Source organism: Poecilia reticulata, chromosome 9, assembly GCF_904066995.2.
Source record: "Poecilia reticulata chromosome 9, P_reticulata-male-v2, whole genome shotgun sequence".
Lineage (NCBI taxonomy): Eukaryota > Metazoa > Chordata > Actinopteri > Cyprinodontiformes > Poeciliidae > Poecilia > Poecilia reticulata.
The window spans coordinates 14173527-14197113 of record NC_088838.1 but is presented as its reverse complement, the minus strand read 5'-3'; the positions used below and the strand labels follow the sequence as shown (position 1 = coordinate 14197113).

The 23587-nt window shown below is 40.7% G+C and overlaps 1 protein-coding gene and 1 long non-coding RNA gene across 7 annotated transcripts in view; one reads left to right on the top strand and one right to left on the bottom strand.

The window, feature by feature from the left end:
• rtkna (rhotekin a) overlaps positions 1-23587 on the bottom strand; it is a 64672-nt gene that overhangs the window by 27036 nt on the left and 14049 nt on the right. The window contains exon 1 of one of the 5 annotated variants that reach the window (XM_008418947.3): positions 19456-20321. The exons of 3 other annotated variants lie outside the window; for them this stretch is intronic. In XM_008418947.3, the coding sequence (XP_008417169.1) occupies positions 19456-19554 (99 nt within the window). In that variant the 5' untranslated portion in view covers positions 19555-20321. Of the gene's footprint in view, positions 1-2101; positions 2486-19455; positions 20322-23587 lie in introns of those variants that run through there. One more of the 5 variants, XM_008418948.3, reaches the window with a different exon arrangement.
• Positions 7830-9179, top strand: LOC145552780 (uncharacterized). Of its 2 annotated transcripts, XR_014088889.1 has the most exons (4): positions 7830-8035; positions 8514-8651; positions 8760-8865; positions 8946-9179. It is a non-coding gene; the product is annotated as an uncharacterized LOC145552780 (long non-coding RNA). The 2 variants fall into 2 exon arrangements; XR_014088888.1 differs by having other exon boundaries at positions 8760-9179.

The following is a 23587-nucleotide window of genomic DNA, read 5'->3' as shown; positions in this document are numbered from 1 at the left end:
TGGGACAATATCAGCAGAGAAAACGGAATGACCTCTACGGCAGAAACACGGCAGCAAAGGACAAGAGGAAAAGAAACACTGTGATTGCAGATGTGAATAAAGGTCGAAGGGTGGGAGTGGCAGACAGACGCAAGTAGAAGAGACACTGGAGATACCTATCTTGACAGGGGGAGCCACTGGTTTGGCTACAGAGACCTCCTCCGCAGTAAGTGGTTATTGATTGTAAGACGAGGGCCAAAGAATTCCACGTCCGGCAGACTGATGAGGGAGGCTGCGGACTTTCGCTTCTATAAATGCAAACGCAACAAAAAGCGCGAGAGAAAGAGCACTTAACAGCAGAGAGGACCGGTTTGACTGCAGCAAACACGACGTAACGTGCAACCCATGCGATGGAAGGAGATATTAATGTGAAAACTGCATCAGGTGCCATAGTGCTAATAAGATCCTCTGGCTCATCAGTGACCTTTTCAGCACTAACAATCAGAGATGGCTGAGGCGGCTGTAACAGTAGTAGGAACACACTGAGCACACACACATCTTGGAGATGCCCGCTGCACAGAAACAAGTGAAGATACACACAAGCGGTTCTGCTCTTTCAATATCTGACTGATTGACCTTTGCAATCCATACGAGGCTAGAATCTGAACCCTAATCCTCTGGCCGACACTCACGCGCTCACACAACAGGACACAGCTCTTTTTTCTCCGTCGAGCAGCAGAGGCGATTGCGAGAAGGATGACTTTGGTTTACTTATAAAAGGACTCGCAGAATAAAAACATTTGTTCAAAAATGTAATGAACTACAAGAGATGAATTCGTGTCCTACACCCATCTTTCAATTTTAGCACAATTGCTTCCAGTTCCCAAGATTTTAGGAGAAATTTGTTCACAATTGAAGTAAAAAGACCGATGAGTGGAAGATTTAAGTGCTTATTCCAAACATTTATACAATTTGTTACGCCGACACACTCAGAGAGTTATTTTACTTGTGGATCAAGCTCCTGACCTGAAATGACTGAAGTTGCTCCGAGTTTAGGAAGTTTCAAACAATGGATTAAAAACTTTTTTTTTCAAAGTTTCAATCTTTAATTACACAATTACAGTATCTGTGTGTGCCATGTGCGATTGCCTGCATTACCTCCTTGTGTTATGTAAGACACAATATCACATTTGCAAATGATTTGCTTCTTGGATGCAACATTTGGCAAATAATAACTCAAGCATCATGCATTCATGCTCTGCATGTCTGTAACATATCTGGCCAGTTGCATGTGATCCAGTTCCCATTAGTTGACAAATCTTCTGTTATTTGTTTAGGGTTTGATCTGTTTAAGATTGTGATGAGTGGTTGGGAACCATATGAAATAAAGTGTCAGAAAATAAAAGATATTATTAATAGATATTGCAATTTTTCAGCAGTGGTATTGTGAATTTAATATTTTCCTGAAACTCTGCAGCCCTGCTTATGAAAATGTGATGAAAATCTTTGTGACCAAGATGCTGAAAATGTGGGAAGTTGTGATAATAGTAAAGGGAGTGATGAGTGGAATATGTGGGTTAACTGCACTAATATCATCTTACCCATATCTGATAACACAGTAATGTCCTATTTGTGTGAAGCCTTGAGTTGAGTCGATTATAATTGTCTATAATATGGGACATTTCTAATAACCAAACAGCGTGAAAAAGTTGGAACAAGAGCCAATTTCAATGGTAAATTAACCATTTACTAAAGCGCTGTCAATTAATGTTGAATAATTATTTGAAGAATAAATTCGTCTGGCCTGATTGACTCCAATCTGCTGCTGATTAATCCAGATCTTCATCGATCTTCAATGGATTCGGTCAATAATTCGGACACTGATATAAGCAGGACTACTTCAGACTGTGAGATCTGGACTCAGTCTCTCCTTGTCATCGCACACACGACCGACTCTGCTGAAGCTCTCTAGTGTTGATGTTTAGAGTAAAACCACGGAGCCTCGTGCGTTTCGTGCGTGGCTCTGACGGCCCACTCAAAGCGTGACGCGTCTCACTAATTCCATTTTCCATTTAGCAGAAGAAAAAAAAAGAAGCGTGAAGCCAGAAACAAGCAGTCTTACCCTGAGATTCTTGGAGTTGTTCATCCTTTCTGAAGGAGCAGCGCTTTTCTTCCCCACCAATAAAACTCTCCAAAACTGCCAGGCGCGTTACGCAACCGCACTGCCCTGTCAGCGTCCCAGAGGCAACGAAGAAGACCTTAACTCAGTTTTTCCCACCGACGAGCCTCCATTTACAGCCCAAATTAAATGCGAACGACAAAAGAAAACGTCAGTTCAAATATTCCACGTAAAGCTCCCAGTCACCCCCACTGTCTCTTTTGGGAACGTCAGTGGTCATGCGTTTGAATCCCTCTCTGCAGCCTTCATAAGACAAATCTTCCTCATATCCGTCGTCGCAGTCCAGGACTAACACACACACACACACACACACGCAGCCAGAGGAAGGATAAAGACTGACCGACTGATGGACCAACCGAGAGCCGTTCCCGAGGAGGCGGGTGTGAGTGTGTGCGTCCTAATGTGTGTGGAACTGGCCGCAAACAGAGCAGAGTGAAATGCCATTGAAAGTCGATGCAGCGTCCAGCAGGGATCTCCGCGGGTCTTTAAGGAGCATGATCCCAGCTCAGTGTGTTAACCGAGAGAAACGTGGGCTTTGCGCTCCGTCCAATTCTCTCTACACAGACGCACTTCAGTGCTTCCTTTCCCATGACAGAGTGACAAAAAGGATCTGGCAGATTTTAAAGTGGGTTTAAGTTGCCACTAGCATCCACTGTTGCACTACACCGCCCACTGTGGAAAGCTTTTTTTCCCCCCTCTCTCTCACTCTCTTCTTCTTTTTCAAGCTATAACTACATTTTTTTCCCCCACAAGGCACATGGTCAGAGCTGGTTTGGTCATAGTGTTTTTGTAGTAGCTAGTAACTGATGGATTGTCCGAAATATACATACAAATAAATCTAAGAATATGGTGTGCCTTCAAGCCCAACCAGTAGTCTTTTTTTCTTTTCTTTTTTCCCTAAGTCAGCTTTGAACATCCAGCGACTGAAATTAGAGCTGAAACTTTGTCATAATGGATGTCGGTAAACATCAATTTTCCACGTCTTGCCACGGATTCTGGATCGGCGTTAAATATCTGGGTGTGTGTTTACGTCTGTTGTTCAACTGGGAAATGAATCTTAGCTCTGGTTGATCCCGTCATGAAGAAATTCACTCACACAGCATCCGGCTGTCACTTGTCACTCATCAAAAGGGACTCTGCATGACTTTCTTCTCACCACTCCTTCATAAAGGACAGCTTTATGAAATGAACAGTTAATTGTTGTTTTACTGACAGATTCTCCCACCTGAGCTGTGAACCTCTGCAGCTCCTCTAGTTACCATGGGCCTGCTGGCTGCTCCACAGCTCCATGCTGTATTTGGCTCGTCTCTCCGTTTAGGTGGACAAGCAGGTTAATGATCTCTGACAAGCCTCAGAGGTTTTCACAGAGCCAATCATGATGTGACATTTCAAGTAATTGGCACCACTGGACTTTATTTAGACTTTATTTACACAGATGTTTATGGTTTTATAGAATGACAAAATGTGAAAACGTCCAAGGCGCGTTAATACTTCAGAAAGGCATTGCATGTGAAATATTGCGCAGCTAGATGTCTATATAGTAAGTATGAGGAAGTATTTCTTTGGTTTCTTCAGCTACTTACTAAAAATCCCTATTCGTGTAAGTGATGGTGTTGAAAACGATTTCTCCCTCAGTCATAAACATCGTCTAATGGGAAGACATCAAGGTGACTACAAATAACAGCCATCGTTGTCAAGTTGCGTCTGCAATTGCACTTACTCTGCCTCCTTCTGCTTTTTGCATTTCCCATACCGGCGCACTTGGATGTCGATGTGCAGTCGAGCGCATCGCCTTGTCCGCTGGTGATATATGGGAGTGATTTGCGGGCGAACAGAAAGGAAAACACACACTGGCCATTTGAGAGTTATGTGTGGGAATTTAAGCAGGGAGGTAAGAATCAGCTGGGCGCTCAGCCCCTGGAAGTCATTGCTGGAAAACGCATAACGGACTTATTTTGGAAACATAGGAAGAAACCCGACCTCTGTTAGGAAGTTGGTTCTGCACCAAGCATTGTTCCAATTTTTCTAATTATTTCTCTAAATATCAGCAGAGCAAAATGGAAGAAAAACGTTGTTTTTTTGTTGTTTTGTTATTTTTAGTGATGGGAGAGAAAATTCACAGCGTTTTGTTTTGTTGCTTGTGGGTGAGCAGAATAGTGGCATGCAGTCCAGAGATGCAAGCAGCTGAGGTGTAGGAGGATGGGAGAAATTCTGTTTGTGGGCAGACTTGGCTATTAGAAAACAGAGCAACACAGTCCATCTCATTGAAGAGGCATTACACCAGTGCAAGAATGCAGCACTTTACCTCCAGGTAAAAGGACATTCCCACAGAAACTGGAGTCACAAGGGAATAATAATAGGGCTGTGACAGATTTTTGTTTTATAGTCTTGGTCATCAGCCCTCTTCAAATAAATCTCTTTCTCCTCTTACATGCCACACACACACACACAAAAAAAAATCGGCCTTGATAATCAAGGACTTAAGAGCTGTAAATATCCTGGAGTTAATCAGATTAAAGCTTCACAAGCAACTGCTTGTGCAAGGCAGCAAGGAATATAGTGTAAGTGCTGGTTTACGAATGCAGGCGAGTCACTACTGTCCTAGTGCAACATCAATCTGCTGTACTAACTAACATCTGCTGAGTCTGTGAGGTTCAAGAGGTCTGGTTATACAGTAAAACCAAACAGGGAACTTCTATTACTTTCTCTCTGCTTTGTAACTCAAGTGAAGGCTGACTTGGATGATTATTTAACAGTGACTTACACTTGTATTTTTATTCCTTGAGCCTTCTTCGCGTTCATTTTGTTGTGTTTCAACCACAAGCTTTAACTAACTGTATAATTAGAGCCACAAAAAGCAGCACACCGCAAAGAGAAAATTCAAAGGGGAAGAAAAATGAGGCAGGGCTTTGAAATTGTTTCCCAAATAAAAACATGGAAAATGTTTCATTTCACTTGTATTCAATGTTCTTCACTTTGATAACTGTGCATATGATCAAGTACAAACAGTTGCGTTCAGAAGTCTTAGTGCTAGTGAAAGGGTGTCAACTTATGGTGTGAACTGACACAACGGTCAAGAGGCCCACGGTAACTTTGGAGGAGCTGCAATCATGTGCTCAAATTTAGCTTTACTGGAAAAGTTTCAAAAAATTAATCTACACATGAAGAAAGCAGCTCACTGTGCCTTCTTCAGGAGGAACAGTGATGGGATGGGAGGGTGAATGACATCTATAACCTGGAAGAAAACCTGTCAGAGACTGCAGGTGACTTGAGACTGGTGTGGAGGCTGTTATAAAGCAGGCCAGAGATTGGCTTTATAACAGCCAGGTCTTTGTTATAAAGGACAAAGACGTATATAACAGCCAGAGATACATTTGAGTGGTTTAGATTAATCAAGTGTTAAAATGGCCCAAAGTTCAGGCAAAAATCAAATCCAGAAATAGTGGTAAGACTAACCAGTGCTCCTCATCTAATCTGACAAAGAAAATAGGGACAGAACTTTTCATCAGTAGATGTACAATGCTGAAGGAAACATACTGCAAAAGAATTACAGCAGCAACTAGAGTGAAATATGACAAAAGTTTCATATTTATTTGTACCAAATTTAAAAACCATAGATTATTTCCTTTCTATTTCACAATGATGTGCTGCTTTGCGTTTATCTATCCCATAAAATCTCAATGAAATACATTTGTGTTGACATGTTGAAGTGAATACTCTTTCAAGGCACCATAAGTCCCACATTTTAGGAATAACACATTCCATCAGCCTGACAAGCCTCGCTATGCCGTCTGACTCTAAAGCACTTCCTATTGACTCACCAACAGAGCCTTTTTCCCCCTCCGACCTGCGTGCTTCTTCCTCTGTTTTCCAGCTAAATGTCCTTCTAAAGATTACTTCCTTCCCAACACAGATAAGGAAGCCTCGCATGTGTCTATCTATAGAACATGTTTCTGAATCACTGCTGCCCATTGTCATGTTTTCACAGCGTTAGATGAGAGTGAGAACCTCCGGCTAACATTGGCCTAGAGGAGTGAACACACATTATTCCCAAATGAGAAAGATTCAGTCTGGCGTTTCAGAGCCGACCCTATCGGCCCTCTGCTGGCCATACGATGGCATGGCGGCCTCTTCAGGATTTTTAACTCGTCTCCCTCGTTCTCGCAGCTAACTTCTGCCTCCTTGTCTGAGAAACTCTATCTTTATTGTTATGCGTCTGTTTGTGGTTTTGTTTAACACATGGACGGCAAAAGGATGACAAGATCAGTTTTCCTCCCGGTGTCAGAAAGCATGAGTTTCTTCACAGCTGTTCGCAGGCATGACTGTTGCCTAACCACAAGTATGCTGAGTGGATTGAAGCCAGATCCCAAGCAGACATCAGAGCAGTAGGAAAACTATTTTTATTGACATACTGTAACAGTGAACCTTTCTAGGGTTTTAAGACTCAAGTAACCAGTATGTCTAAAAGTAGTTTCTTCACTGCACAGTTATGTTTTAGGCAGCAAAAAACCAGTAGGTTATAGATTGATCACCTCTACTATGGAGCACACAGCCTCAAGAGGAAAACTGTGTAGTTTGTCAGAACTTCAACTGTTTTACATGAGCAGGGATCACGTCCAGAGATAAATATAAATACTGACTAACAGTCTTCATGCAGCTCACAGTGACAGCTGCAGATACCAACTGCAAAGACCTGAATGACCCGAATGTGTGAGTTATCATGTACGCCTAAAATGGTGTCCAAAAATAAACGGCTCGTGTAGTTACATAACAACCAGAAGCCAGTTTTTGACTGCTCACATACTGAGCAATGACATGTACAAGAGCTAGGTGTAACAGTGGGGTTAATGGGAGCTTTTGGTCTGGTCGTCAACCAGTCATAACGAAACGCCTTGAGTAGCACAAAACACTAGGAGACCTTGACCTGTCTCCCAGTCAGACAGAGTTAAAGTGGATTAACCTTTTCATCTCTTAAGGATCACCGGATCAGACCACTTGGACAGACATAGGTACCTGTCATGTCTGAAAACAAGAGGAAGCTGAATTTTCTACAGCAGTTTCCTTAATACGAGGGCGATGAACCTACAAACCCAACCCGCTTTTAAAAAACCCTTCAAGTTGTTTCTGTGTGATTTCTGAAAGGACCCGGAGGGCGAGAGATACTGAAGTCAACCTGAGCAAGGCAGTCACCCCAGGTGAAAAAAAAGTATACGTCAAACATACTTAAATTTGTGAAAGTACACTTTAAGTATATTAATTATTAAATGTACTACCTATAAGTATATCTGAAGTATACTAAAATACACTTGTACCAATTTCGAAATTAGAACTTTAAACACACTTAAACATAATTGTACCAAAATACACTTTTAATATATTAAATAAAAGTATACTTTAAGTGAACAAAATATGAATGAATATGTATGAATTTTTAAGTGCCTTAATAATCTTTTACTATTTATTAAAATTACATACAATAAAAAAAAGGATAATCATGATGTAATTTTTAAGAAAGTACCCAATCAATTTTCGGATGTGTGATGTAAAACCTTATAATCAACGGCATTAGCTCCAGTTCATACTCCAGACCAGATGGTGGCGGTATTGCACACTTTCATTTATTTAAAAACCGCAACAAAGAGAAGAAAAAACTTGAACGCGGGGAAGATAACAGACGCTGTTCAAATTCGCCATTTTTACTCGCATAATATTGCCTTCAAAGTAGAGAGGGCCTTGACAATAGTTACTAATTTTGGTAAATTCAAGCTGGTGACATCCTAGTCCGAGTTAGACGACAACACAACGGGACAACAAATGAAATGTGTGTCACAAAAGGAGCCCGGGGGGACGAAGGCTGCTAAGTGTTGCTAGCTGGTGGTAAGTTTGCTTATTAATTATCTTTATTTAATTATAAACAGTGCAGTAAAGATATATAACTTACGTTGGTTTCTTAAATAATTATTTTATCAATTTTAGTGTGACTTGTATGATTATTACTGTAGCAATCATTCAGCCTCATGTTATAACTGCATCAAGGCTGTTTGTTTCGACTTATACTTTAATTCATAAACTAACTTGGTTTTAATTAAGCTCCATAAGACAGAGAGACTTTGATATTGTGAGGTTGTTGTTCTAACTCGTTCATCAATGATTTTATCTTCAACATCGTCTTCATGATGTAAGTTTGTTTTTTCAATGCGGAGCTAGCTACATTTTCAACAACAAAAACTGCTGTGTTACCAACACTAAGTGCTTAATAAACATGATTTGATTTAAAGGTAACTGGAAAGAATTTTTCTCTTCTTGTTAATCTAACATTTATCTTTCATTTTTTTTATTTGTTGTTGGCTTTCAGGGCCCTGTGATGGACTGGTGACCTGTCCAGGGTGAACCCTGCCTCTCATCTGATGACTGCTTGAGATGGGCACCACCAACCCCCATAGCTACCCTGCAAGGATCAGTGTGTTGAGATCATGGATGGAAAGATTTTAAGGTAGTTTGTCTCCTTAAGTCCACACTTAAAACAGCTTCATAGTTAATGCCAACATCAACTGACTCAATGACATTGCTGACTATTTTTTTCTACTTCTAACATAAACAGGCAAAGAAGACACCCAGAAATGTTTCTCCACCCGAGGCATCCGGTCCCAATCTTCATCAGTTCTTATGATGTCACATACATGGCCAGTTCACGTCGTCTTAAAATTGTAAGTATTATATTTTTATTTGCCATTTTTCTGTTCTCTTTAAATACAAATACTTTCTCTGTTTAATTGCTTTTTTGTAGGTTTCCGTAAGGTGCAGTGAACGGGAATGTTCTGTCGTTGTTCCTCACTTTTATGTTTTATTGTCACACGTAAATTTTCATGTTCATGTGTTCATTTTTGATGCGTAAACTGATAATTTACGTAAAGTTCACAAAGTTGAGTAAAATTGGACAATTTTAAAAAGTCGGTAATAAAACAAAATATTTGAATTACCTTGGGCATCTTGTGTAATTAATCTTTCCATGTAATTGTAGCCTAAAACAATGTAAGTACTGTAGTTTAGTTATGCATGTCATTTACAAAATTGGTACGTAGGATTAAAGAATTTCACGTGTAATTAAAATTGTAGTTTATTATCAGTAGCAGAAAATCAAAGTGTAATTTAAATACATTACTAATATATTAATAGTATATTTTAAATATATATTTTTAATATAATTCTGAGACAGAATTATTACACTCAAAATATAATTATATCAAAATATAATAAAGCTCAAATATTATATTTAAAAAGTATACTTTAAGTACACTTGAAGTTCCAAATAAGTACGTATAGTATACTAAAATATACTATTAGTTGTAATTTAATACTATTTAAATACTACTAAAGTATACTAAGCACAAAATTAGTTGTTCCAAAATAGTACAGTTTAAGTACATTGATAAAAGTATACTAAAGTATGTTAAAATTTAGTATACTTTTTTTTTTTACCTGGGACGTCGTAGCAAAGATGACGCCTTGCACCAAAAAACAATCAGGAGGTGAGATTTCAAGCCGGCTGTGCACATCCCTGTTTTTGCAAGGTTGGAGCATCCACCGTAAGTGATGTTTGCAAATCAGGAACAGAGCAGTGTCTGAACTTTGGCTGGTTTCTGCAAGCTTATGCATAGTTCATTATAGCATATTTGATACCTCCTCTTGTGGAAAAATAGCACTTTCAAAATAATTTAGTTTTTATCAATTCTTCTTCTGCTAAAACAGATTGAAAATAGACAGATTGTAGTGACATCTACTGCTTAAAATGAAAACTACAGTCAGTGTCACCCATTATCTGTTCTGGTGTTGATATACATTTAAAATAAGAGCATCATTGATGGACTTCTATTTTCTGTGCAAATATTCATGTGCAAACAACCAGATAGTGTATTTTAAAGATTAATAAAACTGTGTTTGCAGCTGGTAAAACTTTTTTGAAATTTGAAGAAAATGGTAAAGACGGAAGCTATTTTCTTCTTGGCCTCTCTTGAACTAGCTGCTGGCTTTAGTCCGATCTACATTTATAATTATCAGAAACATCAAGAGAGTTATCTACTGCAGTACAGTAAGATATAAGCTTCCATATAAAACCTCATTTCAAAAACCCCTAGCCAACCCATCGAAGAGAAACTTATCTTTGTATGACAAAACTGCTGGGTGAAAGAGGCCAACATCAGAGTCACAGTAGGAGAAAAGGCCAGCTTTTGGCAGCAACACATCATTCAGTGTCAAATTCACCAAGCCTTCAAAGAGCGTCGCTCCTCCTACAAACACCCGGCCCCTCCAAACGTGGCTCCAAGCCTTTAACCCCAAGTACCAAACATGATATCATCTAACTAGAGAGTACGACTGATCTCATCATCATGGTGAGACAGAGTGTTGTTTTTTAGTGCTGGGTGGGGTCGGGTGTTTAGGGGAAAGCTCAGTCCCTCCATGCCTATCAACACCTTGCACCACAACAAGAGGTCTCTTTCAGCTGTTTCAGGCCTCAGATTTACCACATTAAGCCCTGACTCCTGTTGCTGCCGCCCCCACCTCCAGGCCCTGGGATTTCCCCTGCAGTAGATCCCATTTGGGATTCTTTAATACTTCTCTCCTCTTTAAGGTAAAAACATTCACAACCCATTGATTTACAAAGCAATCCCACAACCTTTGTTGCGTGTCGTTACATACATTTTGTTTTGTAACTCTCAGATGGGTTTAATTAAACACGGAGACGCCATTAAGCAGAGAGAATATAAGTTTCCTTTGGTCCTCAAGAAACCATTAAACACTCTGAAATGGTTGGCCATGAACTCTATATAAACTGACTTTAGCTTTTCCAATCAACAGACGCAATCAACACGCCCACTGGTTGCATAACTTTGACTCCAGTTCAGATTAATGGTGACTTAATTTTACAATCTGGTTTATTGCTGAAAAAAAAACAGAAGTTGAGCTGCAGGAAAAGTACAGCTCTACAAGAAACGCTACTGTTCCAAACTGCAGGAGAACATGCGGCAGAGAATGGATTGTTTTAATGGAAATAATTGTTAGTTAGAGAGCTGTTGCTCTACACTTGTTTCCCACATTGTGCTCCGTCTGTAGAGAGACATTAGATGGACATAAGGAACACAAAAACTAAAAAAAAAAAATATAAGAGCCAAGCACGCACAAATAGATTCATTTAAACCCACGCACATGATCCTCAGCGAGTGAACTGACGGACCCACACTCTTGCCCACATTTATGTTCTTTGCGCATACTTTATCTCACTGGCAGGAAAGAAAACAAATACATCACACAAGCTCATGAACAGGCTGTATAAACACAAAAGTAACAAGGTACAAGCCTTAGCACATTCCCAGGAGCTCCTTTTTTTTAGCACAACCTGATAAGCAGCCAGCAGCAGACGACGACGGCGCTTCAAAACTGTAACTTTCATGGTTGTGAACACAATAACTCAGGCTCCAGGTTTTACTTAGAAATACTAAATTCAAACTGTCGTAATGCATGTTCATGATAGCGAAACAAAAACTCAAAATGAATGAAGAGGACTCAGAGTTAGTTACATTCAGGCTTTTAAAATGACTGAAATGTAATCAAACAAAATGACTACAGTAAAATCCTAAAAAGAGAAAAATGTTAAAAAAATAATGCTAAAACCACAAAGAGAGTGTCTTCTTTGAGCCTCTACCTACCCAGATAAACACAGAGGGATTTTATTGGAACATGAAAACAAACAAACAAAAAAATCAACAGAAGAAAGTTTATTAGTATTTCTAAACATATTTAACTGGAGTCTCCGTCTCTTCCGTAATGCAGTTCTTCTCTCCTTCACCCCATGGCATGGCCAATTAGGTAAATTAGGTAGATGTAGTCTTTCAAAAGCTTGTAAAAGCTTTAAAGACAGTCAGTGTAGAACTGTGGATGTTAGAAGTTTGAATGCAGCCAAGTTTCTCTGAGCCTTTCAAACTCTGTCATGAAGCTGTCTGGATTTAGAAAAGCTGGCATTTTTTTGGAGACATTATTAAGACTTTACATTCTTAAGGGAATACACAAAAACTGATGTTTCTGTTTCACAAGTATGTACTTCTCTTCTTTTTAAGGTAAAAAAGTATGCTAATAACAACTGTAGCACAAGATGCTAAACACAGCTTAAAATATCAAACACTGTAGGTTTTTGGTTTAAAAAATGTCATGTTTTACTCCTTGGCCTCCCCCCCCCCCAAAAGCTACAAAACAATATTTTGGTTGCTCTTCTTATATTTTCCTTCATTGTATTTAGGGATACACCAGAATTGGCTAAATGAAGTATTATTACTTGGTCAAAGCTTTACAAAAATCAGAGATTGGTGACAAAATCCTGGTTGGTGCATGCCTACTTTAAATGATGAAAGCAGAGGAAAATAAGAGCCTGAATGCTGATAAAGAGATAAGCGAGGTGAAGCTATCAGGCAGCCTCAGGCAGAGATGGGGTGAGCAGCAACATAAACCAGTCAGCAAAGGTGTGGGGAGGCAGGCCTACAGCAGGCTCCAACAACAACATCACCTTCAGCTCAGTGTTTTCTCCTGCTCCGTCTCCCGGCCCGTGCCTGCTGTTTTTCAAAGGAAACCGGATCAGCGCAGAACCCAACCAGGTTTCTCCTCACACAGAGCTCCCATTTAGAACAGCGCCGCTCCTCCCAACCGCCTCATGGGCAACGGCCAGGATGAGCTACTGAGGGCGGCGATGCAGTTTTGCGGTAACATCCACGGGAGGCACGGGGTGCGGATCCAAGGTGGGGCGCCAGCTGATTTGGACTTTAGACGGTTGAAGGGAAGCTGGCTGGGATAGCTGCGGTTTGGAAAGCAGATGTGTTGTTCCAAGCAGGAGAGCGAGGCTTGGTGTTGAGCAGTAGGTGTGTGTGATGTGATACAAAGACTCCCTTTCTTGGTCACTTTTGGCATGCACCGCTGAGAGAACTGCAAACAACTGTAGCAACCCAGGAGTGAAAATCTGAACGCATACTTAATCGAAAACACACACACACACACACACACAGCAAACAGACTGAGCTCACTGAAAAACCCTGCCACACGAATAAACACATTTAAAACGCTGAAATCCTGAGTGATAAGAGTAGTTTGTTTTCAAATGTATGTAGCATATTGCTGGCCTGTTACTGTTTGCAAACGCTTTCTTACTACAAAGCCTACAAACACAAGCTTAGCTACGTTGAGGCAGAAGAAGTCTGTCATGTAGGAATGTGCTCTGGTTCTGACACGACTTGTGTGACTTTAACACTCCTTCCACTTGTGTCTGGCGGAGCTTAATATGGAGCTACCTAAACAACCTGCCAGCTGAACCAACACAAACACACGGACTCCAAAGCACATGTACATACACACTCTGAAACACAGTGTGTGTGTGTTTTTCTTTTTACCTGCTCACTGCTCCGTGAACCGATGCATTGATCCTAATCCAAATGTTGCTGTTACACAAGAAAAGGTGTGCAGCGAATAAAGGCTTGAGGGAGGCAGAATGTGGTGAAAGACGAGGCATGTTAGGAAAGGAAATGATGTGGTATGTTTTTTTTTTTCAACAAATGTTGAGATGAGTTAAAATAAAAGCAAATCAGTTGATCTGTGTTTGTGCCGGTTACACCCTACACACAGATCAAACACGTCTGGGATTGAATTATTTTTCTGTTTGTAAGAATTATCCCCGCTTCATTCACTTTCCCATCAACAATAGTTTCTTAGTATTTGCTGATTAAAAGCATCCCCTCAGCATGACAGTGCCAACACTATGTCTCACTGTGATGATGGTGCGTTTAGGGTGAAGTGTTAGTTTTCCAGGGCAAAAAGTGTCTTGCAATTAAGATCAAAAGTTCTGTTTTGTTCTCAACACTGCTACTATGTACACATACAAAACCGTTCCTACTGTTCCACTGCAGATTTGAATTATATGCTGGGTTTTTATTTTATTTACATAATTTTATTTTATTTTATTTACATAACCATGCATTTTCAAGGAAGGAAAAGTAAAACTACAGAATCTAAAATCCGAGGAATATCTTCTCCCATATGAACTCAGGGAATGCTTCACAGTCACAAGCAAAAATTGTGAAACAATCCCAGCATGCTTTCATGGACATGACATCATATGTAGAAGGGATAAACTGAATCACACACTAAGTTCATTCCAAGCTGGTTACATCAGCACAGTTTCAAGCAGACAATGCATCCATCCATCCATCCATCTTGATTTTTTTTTTTTTCAAGCAAATGTTTGCGGCATCTTGAACCACAGCTCCGAGACTGAAAGAGGAGCCACTGTATAAATATCAGTCACAGGATATTTCAGGCTGAAAAAGCATCCAAGTCGCCATCGGAACTAAGTTTAGGTCTCTGGAGCGTGTGAGAGGTCGAGCACATGTCTTGAGTGAGCCAGCAAGAACCTGACATCTGACCCCCTCCGACCCACTCCCATGCGAGTTCCCAGTCAGCCGACGTTAGAGACGAGCTGCTGCTAATGCAGCCCGGCAGGGTCAGCGTGTCTGCGTTTGTTTAAGGACAGAAGATGTTCGGGAATACCAAAGGTCTGCCTTATCCGTACGTCTGAGACAGACTGCAGGACCACGCGAAGGTAGCGGAATAAATCCTGACAAGGAGGAGAATTTTTCTCAATTGTTTGTTTTTGTTGCTGTTTAAAACACCAAAAAACGCAAAAGCGGTTATGTTTCTGTGCTATCGTTTGCTACTCTGAACAGGATTCCCAACTAAATGTTTTTCCTCCTCACTCTCCAGTTTTTGTGCTTCCAAAAAGCTGCGATTACTGGCGTGATCAGCCAGATAACATTCACACTCACACACAGAGAGGGAATTGTACTGACACAGACAAAGACTGATTAACAAAGAATGGCTTGCCCAGCACAAATCCTGAATTTACAAGTTGGGTCACAAAACAACGCTTAGAATCTCTTGACATTTAACTCGACAAAGAAAGCAAAAATCATAAAAAAAAAAAATATAAAGGTTTCCATGTTTTGGATGTAAGAAAAAACATGCTCGTAGCATTCGAATAGCTAGAGAAAAAGTTTAGATATGAAACAAATTGCAAAGATTTTTCTAATCTTTGAACGTTTTTAAATTTTGTTATGTTACAATCAGCATCATGAAGGCCAAGGAACACAATATACCAGGGAAATCACCAGGAAAGTCTCAAGTAGAGTGAGGTCATGCACAGGCAATGGACGTCTCACAGAGCGCTGTTCAAGCTATTATCTGAAATGAAATCTCTGGAGGAGCTCCAGACATCCACAGATCAGGTGGGAAGCTGTCGACAACAGGACGACTATTAGTCATGAGATCCACAGCCAAACCTTTAGTAACAAGTGGCAAGAAAACAACCATTGTTATTGGAAAAGCAATAGGAAGTCCTGTTAGGAGTTAGCCACAAGCCGTTAAGAGGACATAAACATGTGGAAGAAGGAGCCAAAATTTAACGCTCTCTGCATGCAAAGTAGCACATCAGGCTGAAAACATGCTTTGCTTGGTGAAACATGTTTATGGCAGCATCATGCTGTGGGGATGCCTTTTTCTTTAAGGAGGGAGAAATGGTTTAGTCAAACCAATCCAGGAAAACTAAAGCAGTCTCCTGTCCTGCGTTATGTGCTTCGTCCAGAGGGTCTCGGCTATTGAGAAACGATTGCTTCCTGGAGGCGTGGACTCGCTCGATGTTTTAAAAGTTTCCACATCGCTAAAGTTTGGCCACGATGTGAACGGCTTTGTTCACTCCCACTGCTGCCATCGCTAAAACTACAGGCAGAACACAATTCTAAAATAACGCGGAAAATTGACGTCATTGATCACAGCTCATCCTTCGGTTTGCTGGTGGGCCACTTCAGTGGGAGGAAGCCCAGAATGTGATGTGAAACGAGATTTTAATTGAGCGGAATCGCACAGGAAGTCAATGGCCAGGCTACAATCCAGGAAGAAAACCCGTAGAAACTGCGTGACGCTGGGTGGGAGGTCCACCATTATGCATTATGAAGACCGTGAATATAATTCCAGAGCTTAATAATGGGACGGTTAAGATCAAAGAATCATGTGGGAAATTGTTCCAGACAAAGTCCAGACTTTTGCAAAACTGTGGCAAAAGTAGAAGACAGATGTTCACAGATACTTTCTATCCAATAGGAGGAAAAGAAAATGACCCGTTTTACAAAAGAGCGGGTCAAAGTTTCAGGTTCTAGATGTTAAGAGACATACTCAAATCCTAACGGCAGCGAAAGGTGGTCCTGCAGAGTATTTATTCAGAGAGGGCTGTAAACAAATTTGCAAAACACTTTCAGTTATGTATGTAAATCATAATTTAAAGTCATAATTCCTTTCCATTCCCCTTCCTTATGCACTACTGGCTGTCAGTCTGTCACATAAAATCCCCCCCAAACCACAAAAGAGTTTATGGCTGTAGTTTGATAAAATCTTAAAAGGTTCAGTGTTTAGAAATACTTCTGCGAGACACTGTATATCTGCATTTTTGATAACAGGAAGTGGTGCATGTGTTTCTTTTATTTGGCAGTTTCAGTGACATGTAGTTGTCTCTCCCAGTGGCGGTGGACATAATTACACACGACCATTTCCTGTTTCCCATCACCCATATCCCCCCCCACCCCCTCTCTTAAACAAATCCTGTATCCTGTGGCAAAAATTCTTGTTTTTCTTTTTTGGCAATTTATGCACAATTAAAGAAGTGGCATTGCTGCCCAGTGGGCCTCACAGGGGAGGCAGAAGGAAGAAAACAGTGGAGCGAAGAATGCAGTCAATGCTATTATTCCAAAAGACTTGTTAAAACCTGAAGAGCAGAAACGTAACTTCCCACTGAGTGCAAAATTACAAAAGGATGCATTAGAGCGCTTACACAGCATTTGTGCACACCTGAAAAATATAGTGGCATAATCTGTGAATATTAACGTCTGTATAAGTCATAAACCTACATGTGTAAGCTTGTGCTGTGGGTGGGAGTGGCTTTGCAGAAAGCTGCTGTGCTGTGGCGTGAAAATGAGAGCAGCAGAGAGTTTACAGTTAATAACTGCAAATTTTAATTACCCATTCTTTTTTTTTTTTCTTTTTTTTTTTAAATCACCCACAGCTTGCTGAAATTACAGTTGGACCGTGGGCTGTGCGGCTCTGCCACATACAAAGAATCTCGCTGTTTAATAAACCCACCCATAGTGAGGAGAACTGCAGTGAGGATGGGGGGAACAACAGAGTGGGCGACCAAATGAAATGGGTTTCTGAGCAAAGAGGAGGCCATGTACCACCAGAATCACCCAAAAAAGTTTTGTTTTCTTCTCGGAGCAGATACTTTGACTTGTGGAAGACACTCCTCACCTCTGAGCTCCGTCTGAAGGGGAAAACGTAACACAGGAGTTTTCCCACATGACTAAATAAAGATTTTCTATCTTGTTATAATACATTTAACTGACTTAGTAACATTAAGCTAAAATTGAGACAGGGAAAGGCCAGATCTCCAGAAAGACATTCCCACATTCCACCATAATGCCTGAGATCCAATTATCAGACAAGGCGGCATTTTTACAGCCCATGTCTGGGCAGTAAATAAGTTCATCATCAAAGGACAGTTAACGTGATTACAGCTTGATCAGATCATTGTTGGAAAAAAATGAGGAACCCATGATAGCTGGTTTGTGGCAGCACATTACAGGCCACCAAACTATAAAAAACTCCAGAAACGTCGCTTTTATTTTTACTGTACCCTCATGTGAAAGTAGCTTTGAAGCTCAAGATTTTAAAGATGCTGCACAAATTAAGAAAGTTGATGTGGTTCACGCAACCTGATAGTGATCTAGTTACTTCACAGTCACAGATTAAAGGCTCAATCTTCAAACTCTAAATTGTAGAGTTGGGGAAAAAAATGCCAATCTGGGTTGTATTTCTGAGCTTGTCCCAAGGCCTGGAATGAGGCTGAGGGTTTTATCCAACTCACTGGTTGAAGTTGTTCATCTCCAAAAGATGTTAAAGTGTGTAGCATGTTTTTAGACTAATCCTGTGCATGCACGAGGGGAACATGCAAACTGAGCTACTAGGGATTCCAATATTGCTACCTGATTCACTCAGGTAGCTCTGCATCTGGTCATTTCATACATCACACTTCTATTCACGAGTGCGTAAAACGGCAGCCTGTAAATAATGATGAGGTTTCCTACATTCTCTTTTCTTGTAAAACAAACTGGGTAAGAGATTTTGACCCAATGTTTTGGTTCCAACTACCCCACTTCTGTCTCAACAGCACAAACTCATTGTCTGAGTTAAAGACCCAGCAGATTAGACAAAGATGCTGACGAGGACCAGAAAGGGAGCATACATTACATCTCTGCACTAGTTTTAAAAATTATATTGTTAAACTTATGTGAGTCCAGATGATCTTATCTAAGCTGCAAAGTTGTATTTATGAGAAACTGCAGCTCAATGTACCAACAATTCAAGGCTGTGTCCGAGGGGAATTTTGGACAAAATCAGACTGAAGGTGTTTTACTTCAGAATCACCACAGACATTTATCTGTTGAGATTAAAATAGCAAAAGTAAAGCTTCTAATTTAAATTTCTGCAACAGTGCCAGTGACTATATATCTAACTTCTCTTTAAAATCTGGGGGGAAAAAAACTAAAAAGCAGCAAATTCCTTAGCTATTTCCTCTGAGACGACTGAAACACAGATTGTGTGGATTAGCAAAAAAAAAAAAAAAAAACTGCTTACATGTTAAAACATTTTCTCCCCCCATTTTCCCCTTCTCTCCAACACACACACACACACACGCACACACACACACACACACGCTCACTCACAATCACACTGGGAGTCATGGAGGCCATGCGTGCAGCTGTGGAGTGTGTGTGTGAGCCCCAGCTGAAAGAGGACACACTAAGAGAGAGAGAGATGGATGACATGTGGGGTTGTTTTCTATCTACCATCTGTGAAGGAAGAGACCACACCAGCGTCAGTGTGACTGGTTTGTCACACACACACACACACGCACACACACACACACACACACACACACACACACACACACACACACACACACACACACACACACACTCACACACACACACACACACACATTCTTTAAGAAGCTCCTCTTTATGTACCAGTCCAGACCACAGCAGCATGTTGTGTCAGTTGACAAAGAGATTCACTGGAAAACCTCAGAAAGCTACAATGTGACGATGCCAGCCCACCCATCTCTCCTGTCTAATAAAACTGGTCAAAAGTCAGCAATTTACCTGCAAGCTGAGGGCAATCTGACGGATGTACATCATATTGAGGTCCTCCAGTATCCAAAGTTTTTCCTCCATGTCTGCGTATTTATTATCAGTTGGCATCCTTTGTGCAGGTGGAAGCAAATAAAGGGGGTGGGGAGGATTTCTTCTTTTTGAAGGCGAGTTACAGGATTCCAGTCCGCTATCCTGCTGAAACCGCTGTTGGAAACTTCATCTTCACTTCCATTAGCAAAACTCGTGCGCAAGAGTTCCACTCTCCATCCAACGCGAGACTGGCAACTCCGGGGAGAGAGCAAGCTGGTCTGCTCTCCTCTCCTGCTTTTCATGCGCGCAACAAAAATCCTTGTAAACACCCACAGTAAACAGCGGGGGAAGAATGGAGCCCTTTTTCCTTTTCTTTTTTTTTTCTTTCTTTTTTTTTTTAAAACGGAGCTCTTCTTCTTTGTGTCCCCGCTGTGAACGTGGTGTGTCCTCTGTGACTAGAAACTTCTCCACAAAAGGGCATCGCCTCTGCGGGAGCAATCGGCACAACTACTCCACTGTATCAGTGAGCGCGTATGCGCCTTGACGCTCCTCCGGCTGCTCGGCGTTAAATTAACCCCTAAGACGCGCTTCGGGCAGCAAGAGCGAACTTTAAAAGGAAAGAAAACAGAGAAAAAGGGGGAGGAGAGAGATATATTGCTCTCCTTCAAACCAATAAACACCGCAAATGCCAGAGCAGAACGCAGCCGCTAGCGGGTGGAGAGCTTTGTTCTTTATTACGCCCTAATGGAGGGAATTTGAACCATGACAGCTGGGGCTCCGTATCATCGGATAAGGCACGGACCCCAATTAAAAAAAACAAGTCTTGATATTTAATACAGAAACAGGTTTTTTTCTTCCTTCCTTTGAGACAAAATTGTATATAAAAAAATCCGGAAAAAGTTTTTGGGGGGAAAAAAAAAAGAAAAAAGTGATTTTCTTGGGCACAAGAAAAAGCTTATCAGGAGCACAGAAAATACAACATCCGTCTTCTGTTCTCCAGCTGTTGTGTGTGAGAAGTGTGCGTCCCCTGGACAAGACCACAAACCGACCCCTCCACAGGAAATAAGCGTCACGTTGCGGGCCATTGGCCACGGAGTCAGATTTATAACAATTGCACTCATTCCAGAACCATTTAAATTTAGTGAGGTGTATTTTAGGACCCAAAGGTGAAGGGAATGTAACTTTTTTGTGTTCAAAGATCACAAACCATGCTGAGTTTTAAAGTATCTGTAATAAATGAAGAACAATTTAGTGACCTATTAACACTTTGAAGTTTCTGCATTTGTTGTAATTTAGACTGGAACCCATTCTCTATTTACTGACACTAGATATAGTGCCGCCCTGGGCAAAATGCCACATTGCCAACATGGGGATGGACATTTCTATTTACTGTTGGAAATCAGAATTCCAAAATTGAAAAGATTAGTGTCCATTGTGGCTATTTTACATATAAAAACCTGTAATAGTTAGAGTTATAAACTTTCAGCACATCGGACAGCTTGGATTGATAAACTTGGGGGCACGCATTGTACTGTGAAACCTCAGTTCTCTATGCTGAACATGTTTCCTCAGTGTTTTAAAAGCACAAAATGTTACATTGGTATTTCCTGTAGTAGTTATCACTCCAACAACTCATTTTCTGTAACTCGCAACAGCAACATGACTCAGGTGTGATGGCATCCCCTATTATGAGGCCTGACTTCCATGTTAAATTAAATGCGTCGCAAGCCCAAACATGCATTGGACAACACTTTTACTTTACCCCAACCATTCTTTTTGCTCAAACACACAAATTCCCCCATATTTGCCTTTCCGTCACCCCCAGAATGTGTGCTGTAAACCTTTTACAAATGCAAACATTAGAAACAAAGAGGGTCTGAGAGGCTTTTCACCTCACAGGAGGAAACCCAAGGGGACAAAGAGGCAAGCAGCTGGATCATTTCCCCAACAAAAACACCTCTTCCCTGCAGGTTTTATGATCAACCAGCTAAGCTGTCGCAGGCGGCAACAGCTGGAGAGAGGACTGAGATTTACTGTTCCCGCGGTAGAGCAAGAAAAGTATCGCATAGACCTGCACAGTGGAAGTCAAAGTGGTTCAGAAAACATGCTGAAATCTGTGTGTGGATATGCTGCATACTGTGTGTTTGTCAGAACTTCTGCTGAACTGGGAGAAAAGCTTAAAATCTCAGACGAAGCTTAATGAAAGTTAAAACATTGAAACTTTTAAAGGATGAGGCAAAGCAAATTTTCCAAGCTATTCGCTAGACTCTTCAGTGGAAATGAATGAAACTCATTTGAATTACCGTTTGTCACCTACTGAACAATATTTCATGGTAACGCACAGTCTAATGCAACCGATCAGTGTTACCTTGAGTACATCCATTTATATTTTTCTATGTCCCCCCCCCCCTTTTTACATGCATACAGATTTGCACCGTTTAAAGTTCTGATGACTTTCACTGTCGTCGTTTGATTTAGCTTCACCATCCATGGCTGGGACCATCATGACTTGGGGAAGATCGAAGTTAAATGTGAAGTTGAACACCTCACAACTCTAATGCTTCAGAATGTATGTTGAAATATGTCAAAAGAAGCTCGTTTTCCATAGTACTTCCTAATTCTAACAGCTCAGATCAAATATTTGCCTCTTGTGATGTCATCGACCCAAACATCAACATCATTCAATGTGCTTTCTGTAAAACCCCCTGATTTCTGTAAAAATTCTGCATTGAAAATCCCTACTTCTATGCTGTTTAGATTTTATTACCATTGTTCATTTGCTGCGGGGGAAAAAAAAATACACCGCTGGATAATATCTTTAAAGATCAGACCACAATACACATGGAAGCAAACGTCAACTAAGACTGATAATCCCACTGTATTCTTCTTAAGGCTTTCCATCACCCCACCTGAAGCATCTTGAACCATAAAACTGCTGCATGTAAATCCCCTTCCAGTATAAATACAAAGACTAACAGGACAAAAGCCCACAAGCTGAACAAAACCAGAAGAAAATAGCTATTATCTCAATGACGGGTCCTGCTGGCAGGCAGACAGGCAGCTGACTCAAACAGTTCTGCTGCTTATTGGCCCAGAGCCAGGTGGGTAAAAAAAAAAAAAAAAAAGAAAAGAAACGGTACTACTAGGATTAGTAGTGGAAAGACCTAACACCTTTCAGCTTCACTGGGTTTTCTGCCTTGTTAGATGGTCACAAGCCATTGATGGGATGATGGGTGGATTAGCAACATGTGACTGTGGAAGAGCCAGTTGTGATAGTCAGCTGCTGTGAGAATGTTGTCAGAGCAATCCAAATCCTTTTCAATCAAATAAGAAAAAAAAGTTTGATCAGAAAAGAACATTCGTGCAAAATCTGAGAAAAGACATCGATTACAAATTACACAAGCTGACCCTTGCATAATAAGCTCCCAAAGGGCTGTGCTGCTTTTGAGACAATGCCCGGAGCTTTGTTGTTTCTGAACGGATGTGTGGAGGAATATGGATAACTTCCCCCTGCATGCACCTAATCAGCTGGAGGAAGCGCAGGGCACTCAGAGCTCAGGGAGCGTTTCAGGAGGAAGGTGGGTTATATGTAGTATTTTCAGTGCAAGAAAGGAGAGGAGAAAGCTTTTAGTTTAAAGACGCTTAATTCTCATTTAAAACAACGTTATAGACTGACTAAGAGGGAGGAAAGAAAGACTGTCGATGAAAATCAAAACAGTTTAAACAGACAGTTTAAACATATTCAACAAAATAAAAAGGGCCACAATAAACAAGTTTCTAAATGAGTCCATTAAGAAAATTATGAAGTTAAAACAATTGAAATTGTGACAAAAAAAATGATCACTTCAAGAGAACAGCAGCAAAAATCATCTGGGGTCAACAAGCCTTCATAACAACACGTCATAGCCAGCGGTTCCAATTTGTGTCAAGCTGATAACAAATGTAAAAAGGTTTTAAAAGTTCATCAGTCTGTGTCACCCAAGAAATTAGGAGTGAATTTTGTCAAAGCCTTAATACAACTTCATTACTACATAGAAATAGAACTTCAAGATAACAACTTGTGTGCTAAAATATTATTTTATCAGTCAAATCAAATCAGTTTTTATTTGTA